At 37.2% G+C, this 17550-nt stretch overlaps 2 protein-coding genes across 2 annotated transcripts in view; one reads left to right on the top strand and one right to left on the bottom strand.

Moving 5' to 3' along the window:
• FAM185A (family with sequence similarity 185 member A) overlaps nt 1-9849 on the top strand; it is a 91226-nt gene extending 81377 nt beyond the window's left edge. The window contains exon 9 of the mRNA XM_026504226.4: nt 8702-9849. Within this exon, the coding sequence (XP_026360011.3) occupies nt 8702-8729 (28 nt within the window). The 3' untranslated portion in view covers nt 8730-9849. The remainder of the gene's footprint in view (nt 1-8701) is intronic.
• The window catches only part of FBXL13 (F-box and leucine rich repeat protein 13), a 209662-nt gene that overhangs the window by 18444 nt on the left and 173668 nt on the right, over nt 1-17550 (bottom strand). The window contains exon 18 of the mRNA XM_026504143.4: nt 11779-11862. Coding sequence (XP_026359928.4) covers nt 11779-11862 — 84 coding nt within the window. The remainder of the gene's footprint in view (nt 1-11778; nt 11863-17550) is intronic.

The raw sequence follows: 17550 nt of genomic DNA, 5'->3' as shown, positions 1-17550 counted from the left end.
TGCCTTTCTGACTCCAGTGATGCAGATTCTTACATATATGAGTGCTGTTGATTTTCTTGTCTTGGAAAATGTCAGACTAAGCTTCTTCCAAGACAGAATCTTTTGTAGTGAAGATGGGGAGAAAACACAAGCATTATCAAGTTTGGATCCCAACCCGCACATCAACCAGTTTTGCTGTGGTTAACAGTTTTGAAGTAAACTTCAAATGTCTTAGCGAGTTAAATCATTTCTTTTCTGTATCTCCTGAGCTGAGTCACAGTGTGGGAAGGCTGAATGACCACATTCCTAAACTGGGTATGTAGAGGAGACCGAGTCTCACTGACATTTACTGACTGTCACAACAACGTGCTTCTGCCAAAATCCTGATTTGAGCCCCCTCAACAGGTGGCAGCTCTCGGCCTCAAAAAAGCCCCCCTCATGGTGCATGCCCATCTTTTGACTATTTACCTCATTAGGTTCCGGTTCATTCTACTAAGTTTTGTGGGCTTTTTTTTTTTTCCTATTGATAATCTTGGGGAAATCTTGTGCCGTCGAGAACCATTTTCTGTAGTGAAGACTATTTTTGACTGCATCAAAGGCTACAATTCAACTTCCACAATCTTAAGTTATCAACTGGGATCAAAACTACAGTTTCTTGGGTATCATATATCACCTTGCACCAGGCATCAGAGCAGGTGGGTGGCAGTGGCCTGGGCACACTGAGCTGGGAAATCTGGGCATCGCCACCAAAACTGAACTCTGTAGAACCTCACCTGTTAGTGAGATGCCTCTCCCGTTTCCACCCTCCCTACCAGGGAAACCAGGCTGAGTAAGGCTTGGCTAAGGCATACTTCTTTTAAATATGGAGGGAATTCATAAACGAAGAAGGCCAAAGCCCCAAACAGGCATTTCCAAAGAAACTTTCATGATGCAATTTTTTACCTAATTACATGGTGATTTGGGAGATAAGCTTTAGTTTCAAGCCAGCTCAAATGTGGCTTACTCCACAAACTTTTCCCCAGTTCCTTCCTCTGGAGGAAATGCCTCTTGCATTTAATTTGTCTTTCTCACTTTCCACTTGCATTATAGCTATTTATATAATTGTTTTATCTTTTGCATTGACTATAGCTTTTTGAGGGCAGAATGTCTGATTTATTTCTGTGGCCTCAACATCTAGGTGCAAAAGAAGTTCAAGATGAGACAATGTCCAAAGGGAATGGAAAATGCCTCTTAGCATAGGAGTGAGGAAAATGAGCTCCGATAGACTGCTCTCAGGATGCTAAGTCCAGTCCTTCCCCACACCCTGTTTAATAACTGCAGTTATGAAGATGGTTAAGAGCACAGAGTCTGGGGCCCACCAGCCTGAGTTCATCTCCTGCCATTTAGAAGTTCTGTGTCTCTGGATAAATTACCCAACCTCCCAATTCCTCAATGATCTCATTTGCAACAGGGGAATAACATGGTACCTTAATATGACGCCTACTTCAGAGAGTTGTTGGGAGGATTAAGTGAGTTAATATGAATAAAGCAACCGAAGAGTAGTTGGCACGTAGCAAGCAGTCAGTAAGTAGTAACTAGTACTATTATTTGTATTCTAATTCTCTTGTACTCTTTTGCTCTATGGTATGATTGCCAAATTTTTTAAATCACACACATCATAGTAAAAATATTTAAAGCATATACTTTTGATAAATGTATATTAATATACTTATAAATTACATAGGCATACACCATTGAAATATATATTATCATATTTAAAAACAAATATATTTTATCTTATAAATGTATAGTATATGGATCTTATAAATGACATATCATATCATTAAAATAAAATAAGACAAAAATAAATCTAAATAGAAGTTCTAATATTTTCTTGTCACACTGAAATAGATTGTCTTATTCATTTGCCAAAGTAAATGTTTTCTCTGGAGACACCTTCTCAGAGGTACACCTTTGGTTGTCAGTAGACCTTGATGACTTACTAGCTGCATAGACCCTGGGTATTTAGTAAAAACAAGGGAATTATTTTTAAAATGTAAAATGTGACAAGTACATAAAGAGAGGTCAAATGTGGGGAGATTAAAGGACAGAAAGGGTAAGCAATCACAGAGAATGTATATTGGAAAGAAGACCTGGAAAAGAACAAAACAAAACGTCTTTGAATTAGAATTTGTATTTAGAGTTTGTGGGGAAAAAATTCCAGACCAGTTTCAGGTTTTAGACTCTATCTCCAGAATAAAAATAAGCCAGGACCGGACTAACTGAAGGTCAATCAGGTATTTCTCTTGTGGCCTGTAGGAGAACCTACACTTTCGCCATTTTTCTAAGATAAGTAAAGTAAAATGGGCGCCCAGTGGCACTCCTCCAGGGGCTTCTCTGGGACAAGAAGGGCATAGAAAAATTACTTAAACTATAATAATCAGCCTGAAAGAGTTGATAGGTTCCTTTTGCACAGCCAGCCACTCCACTTGTTCTCTTTCTCATTCTTTCCCAAGAAAATGACAACTCGGAACTTTTACTCCAAGAACAAAATCATGCCATCCTCCTGTGAATTCTTCCATTTAAAGATCTCTAGGAAATAATGAGTTCATGAGCCATCAGTGCTGCTTTGATCTCCCATTTGGGGGCATAATGGAATAAGAGATGATGTAATCAAGGGATGTTACTGGTTTAGTAGAAAACTTAGAGGGCTTGAAGTTGTGCTGTGACCTTGAGAAAGTTACTCAACCTCGAGTTTCTTCACCTATAAGAGAATGAAAATAACTATTAACCTATCACACAGGCTTATTGGAAGATGGAAAGAAATTGTGTGCTCCAAAAGCACTTGACAGATGTAACACTGTTGACAAATGCTGGCTTTTGTCTCTCAGCAGTGGAACCGGAGAGGTCCTGGAACAATCTTGTCTGCCATTTAAGACCTGAGAACACAACCTCACCTCTTCCACATGTTGAAGGCTTTGGAATGAGGAAATATCATGTGCAAAATTAACTGGAAGTTAATAGAAAGGGTAATTAGAAGTCGTAACATGGGAATCATAACTCCTGTGAGACATGCTACAGGTACTCAGTTCATGTCAGGTGAGGCATGATAAGCAAAGCACATTGCATGAGAAAGAGATCAAAAACAGATTGGCCACTTAGATTTAAGAAGCAAAAGGAACATAAACTCATACTCTTGTGGGAAATTGGAATTTTGATGTTTATTTTTCCTGTCTCTTTTGTTTGCCTTTAGACAATCTGACAGGTTTTATTTAACTTTTGGCAAGTTTCATCTTACACAGGATAAACTAATGTTCCGGGGCAGCTTAAAGATTGGGAGGGGCCTCCAAAGGATTATCTTCCTTTGGACACATTCTCTTATAGTTCTTCTCTGTGGATGTTCAACATGAAAATAACAGATGTGCGCATTCATTTAGCAAGTCTATCTGCTTCAATTGTCCAAAAATAGTTCTCCCCACTGGGAGTGGGCAAGAAGCCAGGACTGGTGTTGGGTGTTCTCAGTTTCAGTTAGTTATCGGCCAAGGAAACATGGCACCCATGACTCCAGTATCCCTTGGAACCTTACAGACTATGGGAAAATGACAAGATGTCAAATCTCACATCCTTTGAAGTCCACCAAATTGCTAATTCTATTGAAGTGCCTCTGCAATTGGGAACACACTAAGGCAAGGAACGACAGGGAATACTGAGCTTATTTCTTTTGCTCACAGCCTTGAAGAGAGAATAATGCCTAGGTATCTTGGTAGGAGTTTGTGACTCTTGGTTAATTCCAAGTACCTTAGGTCTCTTAAGGGTATGTTGTTCTATTATAAATTCTAGGAGACCATTCTTGGCATGGATAGTCATGAAACACAGATTTCTGTAACAAAGCTCTTCCTTATTCTAGATTTTGTGGGAGTTGCTTTTTCCGCAAGGTACCAGATACTTTCTTCTTAATTCTACCATAGGAATTCCTTGGTTTCCTCTCCCCAAACCCTGTAAAATGATTCTGAACCTGGGACCTTCTGGGATCTTCATCACCAAAAGCTTTGTCAATTATTTCCTAACAGTAACCTGAAATATTGGATGAGGTAAAGAATTTTCTTGAGCAGTGTGGCCAAGAGATAGTGTCCAAATGTCTGGATGTCCTGTCTCCCATGCAGATTTCAGTGCATCCGCTGCATCAAAGGCCAAAGATTAAGGCCATTTTGGAAAGGGATCCTCTGTTTGTTGCTTCCCTCGCAACCAAGAACATAACTGTATCCCTGGAGAAGAGGTGGAGTTATTGAAATCTCATACTTTGACAATCTTTGAATGATTTAATCTTAGAAACCAAATAGAAATCCATGTTGGTTTTTTTTTTAAACATTGTTGCTATGTGGAGCCAACACATCTAATCCATCTTTGGCATTATAAGTCAGTATGTGTCAAAGGCCACTGGAACCACTAAACTACCAAGGGGGTGGAGTCTATCAACTGGTGAGAATGATTGACGAAAATCTTGCATAAACAACATTTTTTAACTGGTCAGAAGGCTTAGTGATTCAAAGTAAAAGTTTGAAATCAGAAAAGAGTCTCTGGGGAGTAATTCACTTCTTGCTCCTAGGGCAAGAATGAATCGAACATGAATGTTAGGTCAACACATGAATCCAGTTCTGCTTACACTTTAGAGAGACATGTCCAGAAAAGGCTGTCAATGGGCCATTCTTGGAGAGGAGGACTCAGAAATGTTGCTGAACGAGGTGGGTACTCATAGGCCTTTCTGACTTGAGTATCCATATTTGCTCCACAGTAGCTGTGAGGGTTTCAGCTCTCTAGCACAGGTAATGCAGGGTACAGGACTGAGAACCTTAGCCCCCACGTGGACTCACCCTGGAGCAGCCTCACATCTACAGAACCACTTGACTTCCTGAGAAATTCTGGATCGGGCTGAAAGCCAAACGAACAGCAGTAGATCTATGTCTGCTGCTCTCCCAGCTGTAAAGTAGTTCATGATTTGCCCCGTACAGCTACCCTTCCCAGTTGCTTATTCCTTGATCCCTCTTCTCTTACTTCTCTATTTATAAATCAAGATAAATCTGTTACTAAAGTAAAGGTCAAATAAAAAGCAAAATCGAACATTTGTAACACAAGAGAACAGATACAAGAGGTTAAAGGTTAAAACAGAAAAAGTTAAAGGAGAAAAGGAACTTGTGATCTCAAGTGTCCAAACTGTTAGGTCAAGATTAAGGATCTCAAAAAAGAAGGGACTGTAAGAGAAGAATGAGGGACGTGGATGTTCTAGCATCTTTACTGCTGCTTATGCCCCATAAACAAAAGTTGTCAAATACTTTTGTGATCATCAGAGAACATGATGTTAACCTAGGCTACAGCTAGGCTCTTAAAATTCATCAGTGGTGCCATTTGGGAGATGTCAGTAAACCAGCTTGTGAAGAATATATGCAACAGTTAGGCAGAAAAGACACAAGAGAGTCAATAAAGCTGAACCATTACCACATGCCTCTTATTTTTCTTACGTAGTCATAAATACCACCCACTGCATTCTGGTGCAGGGCTTTAAAACACAGGTATCTATCTCTGTTAGAGATACTATTTTTTTTAATAATTAAAGATAAGAGGAGGCCATGTCTGGGTTTGAAGAACAGTGATAATATCTAAATCTGAATCTTCCCTTCCTCTCAAACCATAAAATCTGTGGAAGGAACAAACAAAACTACACTGTGCTCATACATTCCTCCTTACGAGGAGACAAAGAACACTACAACCTTCAAATTACTAAGTAGAGTAAAAACAGAAATGAATTCCGACAGAGCTCCCTTAGCCTGCCTGCAGCCACCATAAGCCTTTAGATTGAGAGAGTAGGAAAGGGGACCCTGTCATAAGAGTGGCAGGGCAAATAGCACTTAAAGGAAGCACAGACAGAAGCACTCACAAGAAGAGAAAATGTAGCAATGAATGCCAAAATACTGAATATGTCGTGGTAGTTCATAGCCCTGGTTATATGACTGAGCTATGGGAGAGAGCTTGAAAACGAGGGTACCACAAATCTCCCAGGCAGCCAGATGCGAGGATATCCTTAACCGTGTCTTCACCCTCATCCCTGTCCAAACTATTCACACTTCCATCAATTTTACTACTTCGGTGTTCTCCAACCCATTCCCTTCTCTCTAGCCTCACTGGTACTGTTCTTGTCAGGCTGCCTCTCTCTCTCCCCTGGGCTATAATAAAAACCTCTTCACTTATATTCCTTCTGTAAATCTTGATAGCTGTCCTCTCTCCCCACTGTCCTTCAGTTACTTCTACATTTCTTCTTAAAGTGATTTTCCACCAGATAAGCTTTCCCTGGCATTCCCATGCTGGATTAAGTAGTGCATCAATGGAATCCTCCCATAGATTTATCACAGGATAAAAGCCAGAATTCTCACTCTGGAATTAGACTTTATACCCTAGCTCATGTGTTTACTTGTTTCATGACTTAGGGCAAGATTCTTAACCTCTTTGAACCTCAATTTCCTTATCTATAAAATGGAATTAAAAGTATTACCTTCCTCATAAGGTACCTAATTAATACACAGGACATACTTAGAACAGTGCCTGTCATGTGGCAGGTGTTAAATTGTTAGCTAACAATCACCACATGGTGTTGGATTTTTCTGTTTATAAGTCTGCCTATTTGACTAGACCTAACCTCATCATTTAAAAAAATTTTAGAATGATTTTTGTTTTCAAAAAATGAATAGATTATCTCAGTGTCCACTACATTGAAAGTCCAGTCCAGATGTTTTTAGTTCAACCACTGAGCAAGATTTTCACAAAATAAATCTGAATGGGACAGTGAGTATTGTCTTACATGAAAGCGTGGAGTCATTCATCTAAGTTGAACTTAATCATTTAAGTTTTTGCCAACTCGGTGATTGCAAGTAATATCCTAAGGTTGTAGTAAGGAAGCTTAAAAATCTTTATGAGTGGACACAAAGTACCTGAACTCTGGGGAGCCATAGGTTCCGTCTGTATGAGCACAACCAGCTTACCAGGCTACACATTGCAGGGAGCTCAAAGAGAGCAAGCTCATGAAATTCAAGGTGCAGTGCTCACTAGCAATGCTGCCTACCTGCCCAGCTCACAGCTCTCTGATCTTGGCTCCAGAGCCCTCCTGTTCCTGGCTTCATTCCTGGGTTCTCAAGATCTGATTCAAGCCTAATTTACATTTATCAGCCCTTTGGGATGCTACTGATTCAGCCAGTGTCCATGAATCCAGAAGTAATGTTTTTATTTTATTTTATTTTTTAAACTTTTTTATTATGTTATGTTATGTTAGTCACCATACAGTACATCATTAGCTTTTGATGTAGTGTTCCATTATTCATTGTTTGTGTATAACACCCAGTGCTCCATGTAATACGTGCCTTCCTTAATACCCATTACCAGCCTAGTCCAATTCCCCCACCCCCCTCCCTTCTAAATCCCTCAGTTTGTTTCCTGAAGTCCATAGTCTCTCATGGTTCATCTCCCCCTTTGTTTTCCTCCCCTTCATTTTTCCCTTCCTTCTCCTAACGATCTCCCTGCTATTCCTTATGTTCCACAAATAAGTGTCAAAGTTTTTAAATGTTGAAATAATCAAGAATAATATCTCATGACATGTGAAAATTATATGAAATTCAAGTTTTATTGTCCATAAAGTTTTATTGGGCCACAACCACTGTCATTTATTTATGTACTGTCTGTGGCTGTTTTTCACTCCACACCAGCGAAGTTGAACACTTGTAACAGAAACTGTATGGCCTACAAAGCCTACAATGGAAGCTATCTGGCCCTTACATGAGAATGTTATAGAAAAGTAACGAGAAAAGATGACTCCTATTATGGAGTGCTAGTTCCTGCCTTCCTCATAATTATAGCCACTATAGGAGAAATGAATTGTTACGATGCTTTGAATACTGATCACCATTTATTTTGTCTTAGCCTAGGAATGTATATAATCTTGTAGGATCTCTATATACAATTTGTGTATAATAAATACACAGACACATTGACATGTGTGTAATCTAATATACACTAAAATGTATACATATGTTAAATGTACACATATGTACATGTAAACATTCAATCTAATATTGCTAAAACTTATATACATTTAATTTGCACACAGGTACTATACACAGGTATACATTGACATACATATTTACGTATAAACACATACAAACACACACTTTTCACTGCATTTTTATTTTCCCCTCTCCAATGCCCTTTCTTAATCAACTACCTCAGCTCACCAACACCGAAAAAATAAATAAATTTTTGTCCTACAAAAAAAAAAAAATTTTGTCCTACAAAAGTTTTGTCCTGCAAATGATCTACATAAAGAAAAATATGTACATTCATATGTATGACTATTTCCGTAATGTATTTATAGCATACTTCATTCCCAAAAAAGGGAATGAGAGCTATAAACTAGATAAAGGAGTGCAAAAAGCAACTAAATAATTGCATTTATTCCATTGGTTTTATCCAAACAAGAAAGAACTTCCATTTTATCTGTATTGCAACATCCCAATTAAACCAATTCTTTTGCCAAACTTGACAGTTTGTTGTTTAATTAAGTACATAAAATGCTCAAGGAAAAGATTTCTTGAGAAATGCTCCATGATGAAGGTATCAAACATCTTTTCCAAAATACGTGTGCCTTTCAAGAGCACCAAATAATTTTAGTTTAACATGATCATTGAATGTCTAATGTTCTCAGGAAAAAAAACCGAAGTTGGAAGAAGTAATTAAAACCAGATCCTAAGTCAGTACATCTGAGACTCCAGACACTTAATGTGCATGTGCTGTGGTTTCCAGTAAAACACCAAAATGAGGTAATTTTTTATACTTATTATGGTCATGACTCTTGCAAAACCTAACCAGGGTAAAAATGTTTATCTCATTTTTTTCTTAAATCATCATGCTGAATATAAGTTTCAATGTCTTGTGCTAAAGACAGAATCTCCTGTATTTACCTTTGAGAAGTAACAGGAAAGCGAATTCCTGATAATATGTGGATAATCTAAATATCTCAATGCAGTCACCTTGTTTTACCCCCTTCTTTTTGATAAATCCAAATAAGGAATTGTGAAATTGGTTTATGTGTCATTTTCTCCTCTCACCTTCTTTGTCCCATCTCTTTTCGGACTTAATAATTGGGCTGGAGGAGGCACAGGGAGAAAGATTATCATATGCCCAGAAGTGTGAACCTGGGAAACTTAGGCGGGTAAAACTGGTTAACAGCCGCAAGGTACACACAGACACCCACCAAAAGCAGGGAGGAGAAAACGAGATGATGAGAAAGAGAAAAATTGTTTTCATGAACTTGAATAGAATAGCTGATCTTGTGTAACTAATAATTAAATAATATTGTAATTCCCATGCTCCATATTCCCCCTTTTTATTTTCTCCTTTAGATCACTGAAAAATATATATCAATTTTTATAAGATTACATTTTTTTCACTCATCTGTATGATTGTATAATTAGCATAAGGAAAAATGCTTTTATCTAAAATCCAAGAGCTCCTGGAACCCATAGAGTCAAAGAGAAATGACAGAAAGCACTGGCTTCCTAATACTTAGCCTCATCCCAAGGAACGTTTTAAAAATTAGTGAGTGAGTTGTGTATATTAAGAGGCCATGTCATCACTGTGATAGGTTTCAGTACTTCTTAATGATTGATGGTTAGTGGTCAAATGTAATTGATCACCATAAGAAATATCACCCAGAATTAGAATTAGTAACATGTAAGTGTTTTATTTTAATAACCTTTGTTCTGTCACCTTCTCAAAGACCTTTTGGAAGCCTGATCAGATCATATTCATGGATAAAGTTTTATGTAAATGTATGTTTAACTTTTAAATGAACTGCAGTAGGGTAAATCATTGTTTAACCTTGGAACATTTTAGCTTTTTCTCCTAGTAGATTTTAGGCATCTAAATGTTTTGTAACCTCTTCTGGTATTGTAGAGTTAAAATCTTGTCCTATATGGAAGTTGTTAGTCCTCTCTGGAATTTTTGCTTCGAAGGATACTATTTCTTCTTTTTAACTCTTTATACAGTTGAATATACTACTAGGCAGATTCCTTGGGAACTTGTTAGAACCTTAGTACCCAGAGTCTGAAGGTGGGAGAAAATGACATTTCTTTCTTTTTTTTTTTTTTAAAGATTTTATTTATTTATTTGACAGAGAGAGACAGCCAGCCAGAGAGGAAACAAAAGCAGGGGGAGTGGGAGGGGAAGAAGCAGGCTCCCAGCAGAGCAGGGAGCCCAATGCATGTCCTGATCCCAGGACTCTGGGATCACACCCTGAGCCAAAGGCAGCCGCTTAATGATTGAGCCACCCAGGTGCCCTGAAAATGACATTTCTTGACACCATGCCTCTTAAAGGAGATTTCTTAGTGGTGTCACATTTTTTTTCCCTTACATACCACTAATTGCCCAGACCTAATGAAGTACAGCAAAAATAATTTGAAAACAAATCTTTTTCCACTAAGCCATATTGTCAATCAACCATTAGCAATTCTCCATTTCTACTCTTTATTTCCATAAAACTGTAGTTAGATTAGCTTACTGAGAAAGCTATAGGACTTCAGAAAGTCATTAAGCTCTCTAGGCCTTAATTTCCTCCCCTGTAAAATTAGGGAGTTGGTTTAGATGGTTCTAGGATTCCTTCAGCTGCAAAACTCTAGAATTCTGTGCTTAAGTCTAGAGCACCATTTGACCCAGCATCCTCTATAGCTCACCATTTCTATAATATTTTAACACTGTCCTATGAGTCATGTTTGAACTTCCTGTAATGTCCATTTCAAATTCACAGAAGAGAGCTTCTTCAAGTTTATGGTGCTCTGTAGAATTCTTAGCTATCAACTTGCGTTATCTTTCCACTTGTGGGATAAATCCTTTTATCTCAGTAAGAGTTTCTTTAAAAAAAAATTTTTTTTTCCTGGGTTAGCCCTGAGTTTTTATAAGTGGTTGGGGGTTTCAACTCTCAGGACATGTTAAATGGAGCTTCCAGTGTGTTTAACAATTTGCACATTCCTAGGTTATTGGTTCTCTTTAAAAATGTTACCTTCCATGATTTACTAATAGGTTACCAGATGTTGTCCTGGTTCAAAACATGTATGGACCTGTGATTGTGGTTTCTCTTCTTTGAACAGCACATTGAGATGCTTAATGTTGTAAAAAACATTACATTGAGGCTTGCTTACAGTAGCTATTTTATGGCTTCTAGCGTATCCCTCAAGACGTGATCTAGGAAATTTACCTTTCTCATGAGCTCTTAAAGTACCAACTGAGCACGTAATCATTTCTCCTATCCAATTATTTAGCTCATGCTTTCTGTTATGGTAAAATATGCTACCCACTGTATCTAATTGTTCCTAATTGTTCCTCATTGTTAAGTACCTGGTATAATTTTTCAAACTCTCCCAATTTTCATGGTTAGATTTTATAACATTTTTATCTACAGAATATTTTCTTTATATGAGAAGACTTTTACCACATTGCATTTCATCACTCTCCAAGTAAAATGTCTACCTATTCTTATTTATCCCATGAGTCTAACATTGGGAAGGGAGAGTAGATAGGAAAAATGAGAAAACAAATTCTCGTAGTCACCTTAAGCTGTGGAGGCCTGTCTAAAGTCCAGGGGTTTATTTTGTCTTAACCAAGATCACATATGAGTTACTACATTTCCAATCCACTTGTTTATTTCTACTGTGACCTACAAAGTTTATTCCATTTGTGCCTAATTTTTAATCATAATTCTTTAACAGAAGACCTTAATTATCTTACCTGAATTCCGACATCAGTGATTTTATAACATTCAGATAGAGAAAGTTCCTTTAATTTTTTATGTCTGGAAAGTATCATCAAACCCTAAAAATATTTAATATAAAGATCACTTTGTAATTATAATTTAGTACAGACAGTATATTTCTAATAAAATTACCATTTATGTAAACTAAAAAACTAGCTTCATTCTTATATTTATTCACACTTCAATTATAAATCACTTTGGTTAGGCAACATTATTAAATAAAAATCTCAGGTTGTCTCTAATGTTTTGTAAAAAGTATGACAGAATCCTCCTGAGGCAAGGGGAAGAATAACAAAAATAAACTATCAGGACTACATCAAAATAAAAAGCTTCTGCACAGCAAAGAAAACAACCAACAAAGCTAAAAGGCAACCTACTGAATGGGAGAAGATATTTGCAAATGACTTAGCCAATAAAGGGTTAATATCCAAAATATATAAAGAACTTATACAACTCAAGACCTAAGAGATGAATAATCCAATTTAAAAATGGGCAGAAAACATGAACAGACACATGAAATGATGCTCATTATCACCCATCATCAGGGAAAAGCAAACCAAAACCACAATGAGATATCACCCTACACTTATCAAAATGGCTACAATCAAAAACATAAGAAAACAACAAGTGTTGGTGAGGATGTGGAGAAAAAGGAACCCTCTTGCCCTGTTGATGGGAATACAAACTGATGCATTCACTGGGGAGAACAGTATGGAGGTTCCTCAAAAAGTTAAAAATAGGACTATCCTATCATCCAGCAACTGCAGTACTGGGTATTTATCCAAAGAATACAGAAACACTAATTAAAAGGGATACATGCATTCGTATGTATATAGTGGCATTATTTACAATAGCCAAATAATGGAAGCAGCCTGTCCATCCATAGGTGAATGGATAAAGAAGATATATATATAAAATAAAAAAAGAATGGAGTCTTGCTATTGCAACACCATGGATGGATCTAGAGAGTATAATGCTAAGCAAACTAAGTCAGAGAAAGACAAATACTATATGGTATCACTCATATGTAGAATTTAAGAAATAAACAAGCAGGGACATCTGGGTGGCTCAGTCAGTTAAGCAGCTGCCTTTGGCTGGGGTCATGATCCTGGGGTCCTGGGATTGAGCCCCATGTTGGGCTCCCTGCTCAGCGGGGGGTCTGCTTCTCCCTCTCCCTCAGCCTCTCCTCCCTGCTTGTGTCCTCCCTCTCTATCTCTCTCAAATAAATAAATAAAATCTTAAAAAAAAAAAAGAAAGAAAGAAACAAGCAAAGGGAAAAAAAAGAGACAAACCAAGAAACAGACTTTAACTATAGAAAACAGACTGATTACCAGAGGGATTACCAAAAGGGAGGTGGGGGGATGGGTGAAATAGGTGATGGGATTAAGAAGTGCACTTGTGATGAGCATGGGGTGATGTATGGAATTATTGAATCACTAAAAGGTACACCTGAAACTAATATAACACTGTATGTTAACTACACTGGAATAAAAATTTGTTTAAATAGAAATACAAAAACAGAAGAAAAGGAGGGCATTGGCTACTTTTTAAATTTCTCCTCCTCCTACCCCAGTACCTAGCATAGGAAGAAGAAAAAAAAAAAAGTGTGACAGAATCCCAGAGCCAGAAAATTCCTTATCTTGTTTCCTGTATCCAGGTACATATAATCTGAATCAATATAAACAAATCTTAAAGACCCCTAAACTTAAAACTTTATTTTGAAGACAGTTCAGGTGGCTAATTAATCTATTTGTCAGTAAATTCTTATTTATGCCTAACCTAAAAAATCTGAAATCTTTAGCTCATTTTATGATGTTTAATTGCTTGGAAAGGGAACAGATCTTTATATAAAGGCCTACAGACATAAAATCATTCATCAATAGCCTACTTTTTCTGTTTAAAAGCTTTGTTTCTTTTTATTTAAAAAAATTGCACTTTTTAGTTCTTAAATTTTTTAATATGTGATTCTGCTGTTCCATTTCTCAGTGCTTTCCCTGCTAAACTGGGGGAACTGACTAATATGCCTTATAGATGTCATTCTCCTGTTTTTGTGTTCAGGATCACTTTTATTACACTTCCTGTGAGGTGGACAAGAGCAATTGCCTATCATTCTGTGGTCCCAGAGCTGCCAGGCAGGGAAAATACCAGAAATGGTACTTTGGTTTGTCCTTTTAAAATTTTATTTATAGGACTGGTTTACATTTTATTGATCTTAAATACAGCATTTGGACCATAATTGAAAATGGGTTATGAAAATATTATATCTTGTTTTTTTCACTGATGCGTATATTACGCCTTTTCATTAAAAAAAAAAAAAATCCAGACCAAGGAAAGAAGTGCTTGACAATCTACTTAATTGAAGCCACTGTTTAAATTGCAATTTTTAATTTCATTTAACGGTTTTGTACACCATCCAAAAATAAAATCACTCCATTCATTTTAAAAATTTTATTGCAAATGTGGATTCTTTTGTTAGGAACACATTATGCTTTCTGCCTCCTTGTTTCAAAACAAAAAATTACTAAGCCCTGTGGAGCCAGCACATGTGGATGCTGTTTTATTCTTGTTAGAAGTTTAGATATTCCCCCAACAGAAACCAAATTGTTTAAACAAAAATAATAAGAGATGCAAGGCTTGTCTCATTGCCCTATACCTGATAATAGCTAAGTTTGTTTTATTAGCCTATGGGGAATTTGTTCTATGAAACTATCTCTGGAGTTTTCTTTTTCTTTTTCTTTTTTTTTTTTTTTACTTTTGTGTAGTCCAGTTAGAATTTTTTAAGATGAACTGGAAATGAGGTACACTTGCTAAGTATGACATTTGTTTATGTTCTCTTTACTACTTTATTCAAGATTACTAAAAGTTAATATTAGCAAATAATCATGGAACACTACATCAAAAACTAAGGATATACTGTATGGTATCTAACATAACATAATAAAAAATTATTAAAAAAAATAAAGACATCATTTAACGTGAAAAAAAATAAATAAAAGTTGATATTAAAATAGAATGTTCTGGGGCGCCTGGGTGGCACAGCGGTTAAGCATCTGCCTTCGGCTCAGGGCGTGATCCCAGCGTTACGGGATCAAGCCCCACATCAGGCTCCTTTGCTATGAGCCTGCTTCTTCCTCTCCCACTTCCCCTGCTTGTGTTCCCTCTCTCGCTGGCTGTCTCTATCTCTGTCAAATAAATAAATAAATAATCTTTTTTAAAAAATAAATAAATAAAAATAAAATAAAATAGAATGTTCTATTTCATCCCTATAATTGTTCATTAAAACATATGGCCTCAAAATTTAATTAACATAATTAGCCATTAGGTAAATGCAAATCAAAATCACAATGAGATATCACTGCATATCTATGATGATGGTTATACTTTAAAAAGACATAATAAAAAGTGTTGGTGAGGATAGGAAGAAATTAAAATTCTCATTCATGGCTAAATAGTCCAGTCACTCTGGATAATCCAGTCTGGCAGTTCTTCAAAAAATTAAACATAAAGTTATCATATGACCCAGCAAGTCTACTCCTAGATATATATACCCAAGAGAAATGAAAAAATATGTCAACACAAAAAAACTTGCACTTGAATGTTCCATAGCGGCATCATTCATAATAGAAAAAAACAAAAAAAGCCAAATGTCAATCAACTGTTGAAAGGATAAATAAAATGGGTTCCATCCATATAATGGAATATTATTTAGCAGTAATAAAGTATGATGCATACTATTATAAATATTTAAAACATTACGCTGAGTAAAAGAAACCAAACCCAAAAGGCCACAAATTGTATGATTCCACTTATTTGAAAAGTCCAGAATAGGCAAGTATATAGAACCAGAAAGCAGATTAGTGGTTGCCTAGGCTGGGCTGGAGAGTGGGTCAGGGCTAGGGAGTGACTGCTTATGGGAAGGGAGCTTCATTTTGAAGTGATGAAAATGTTCAGGAATTTGATTGTGGTGATGATTGCATAACTTGATCATCAATATACTAAAAACCACTAAATTGTACCTTTTGAATTGTTGAGTTTTATAGTAAGTAATTCATATTGCAGTAAAGATGTTTGTAAAAAGTGACTGATATTGTAATTGTATAGCTAAATACAAATTAGAAATATTCCTACAGCACCCTTCAGTCCAAGATGAACAAAGAAATTTCTCAGACCTGGACGGCCAATGTATTAGCAAAACAGGGAGCAAGAGATGTCATCATGCTAATGTGCTGGACAAGTTATCATAGGGCCTTGCTGCTGTAAGTAAACACAACTTTGTAACTGAGCAGCAGCAAATCTAAGCCAGCTGGAGGAGACAAGGCCTCCCCTGAAAACTGTGTGGTGCTAGTATGGGATTCCAGCTTCTCAGAACAAGTGAAATACACCGTTCCAGTCAACAGGATTCATTTTTCAATGGCTTTTTGACTCAGAAGCTTTTCAGATTCATGATCTAAAGAGTATCAGAGCCAGCTAGGTAGGTAGAATGTTGTACTTGGCACCATGAGGTTCATAAATGCCCCAAATCAGGTGTTTTCTGAAACATTTGTTAAGTGCTTGGGATCAAAGTCCTAGGGGTGCCAAACTTTTACGTCTAGGAGGGATAGAAAGGGGAGAGTGGGAAGATAAAGACCAAAATAAAGAGGACTGAAGAACCAACCAAAGGGAGTGACTGGGCCTCAGTGGGGCAAAGGGCAGGTGGATGCTTACTTTTTAGGGAAGTTATAACCAAGAAAATGTAAATCCTCCTTAAACTCCTTCAAATGTCAGCCAAACTCATGAACGTTTCGCTGGAAAGGTTTTGGTTTATTTTACCAAAGTATAGATGGGAATAAGAGGTAATCAGGTGAAGCACAGAGGAAAGCAACTGGTGTGGTAGGCGGGATTGCAGGTTGAATGAGAATGCAAGACCCCAGGAGCTCACGAGAATCCTAAGGAGCAGTTTACTCCTTCATAGGCCTTGGAACTGAGGGATTGGGATCTGAGGGGCTTAGGAATTCCTAGTAATTGGTTTATATTACAGCTCTGGTATCAGGTCCACTGAAGGGAGTGTCAAGACATAAGACTCAAAAGAAAGCGGGCACCAAGTCCCAAGAACCTTGTTATTCTAAGGAATTTGGACTTCATCCTATGCAACAGAGTTAAACAAAGCTTTTCCCCTTTTAAGGAATATGGATTGATACATAAGTGACCATAATGCAAAAAAGAAGAAACATGTGTTTTAAGAGAGGTATGGGGACCACAGAGCAGGGCCTGGCAGTTTAGAAACTTCCATGGAGGAAGGGGAATTTGAATTGAGCCTCAAAGACTAAGTAAGGTCTTGACAAGCAAAATAATAAGAATAGTGTTTCAGGCTGAGGAAATGGCATGAACAAAGACTTCATTAGGAATGTGTGAATTGTTTGGGAAGTAGTTCAGTTTGGGGTCACTGGAAGTAGTGGGAGGGAACACTGAACCCAGCCAGGAACAGCTCCAGGTACATAAGACATTTCAGAGCAAACAAATCCTTGAAAACACTTCTCCCCTACCCTGCCCCCATTTTTACATCTGGAATGATTTAGCTGATGTAAATAGACATCAGCAATGAACTAGTTACCAAGTGTTGGAATGGGGTGTGTGTGTGTGTGTGTGTGTGTGTGTGTGTGTGTGTGTGTACTTAGCATATACCTGAGTCATACACCTATATACCCTTTACCTAAACTCACCAATTATAAACATTTGCTACCTTTTCTTAATTAATGTGTTTGTATGAA

The sequence above is a fragment of the Ursus arctos genome, unplaced genomic scaffold (genome assembly GCF_023065955.2).
Source record: "Ursus arctos isolate Adak ecotype North America unplaced genomic scaffold, UrsArc2.0 scaffold_3, whole genome shotgun sequence".
NCBI lineage: Eukaryota > Metazoa > Chordata > Mammalia > Carnivora > Ursidae > Ursus > Ursus arctos.
The sequence above is the reverse complement of the archived record's forward strand: the minus strand, read 5'-3'. Positions and strand labels throughout refer to the sequence as shown.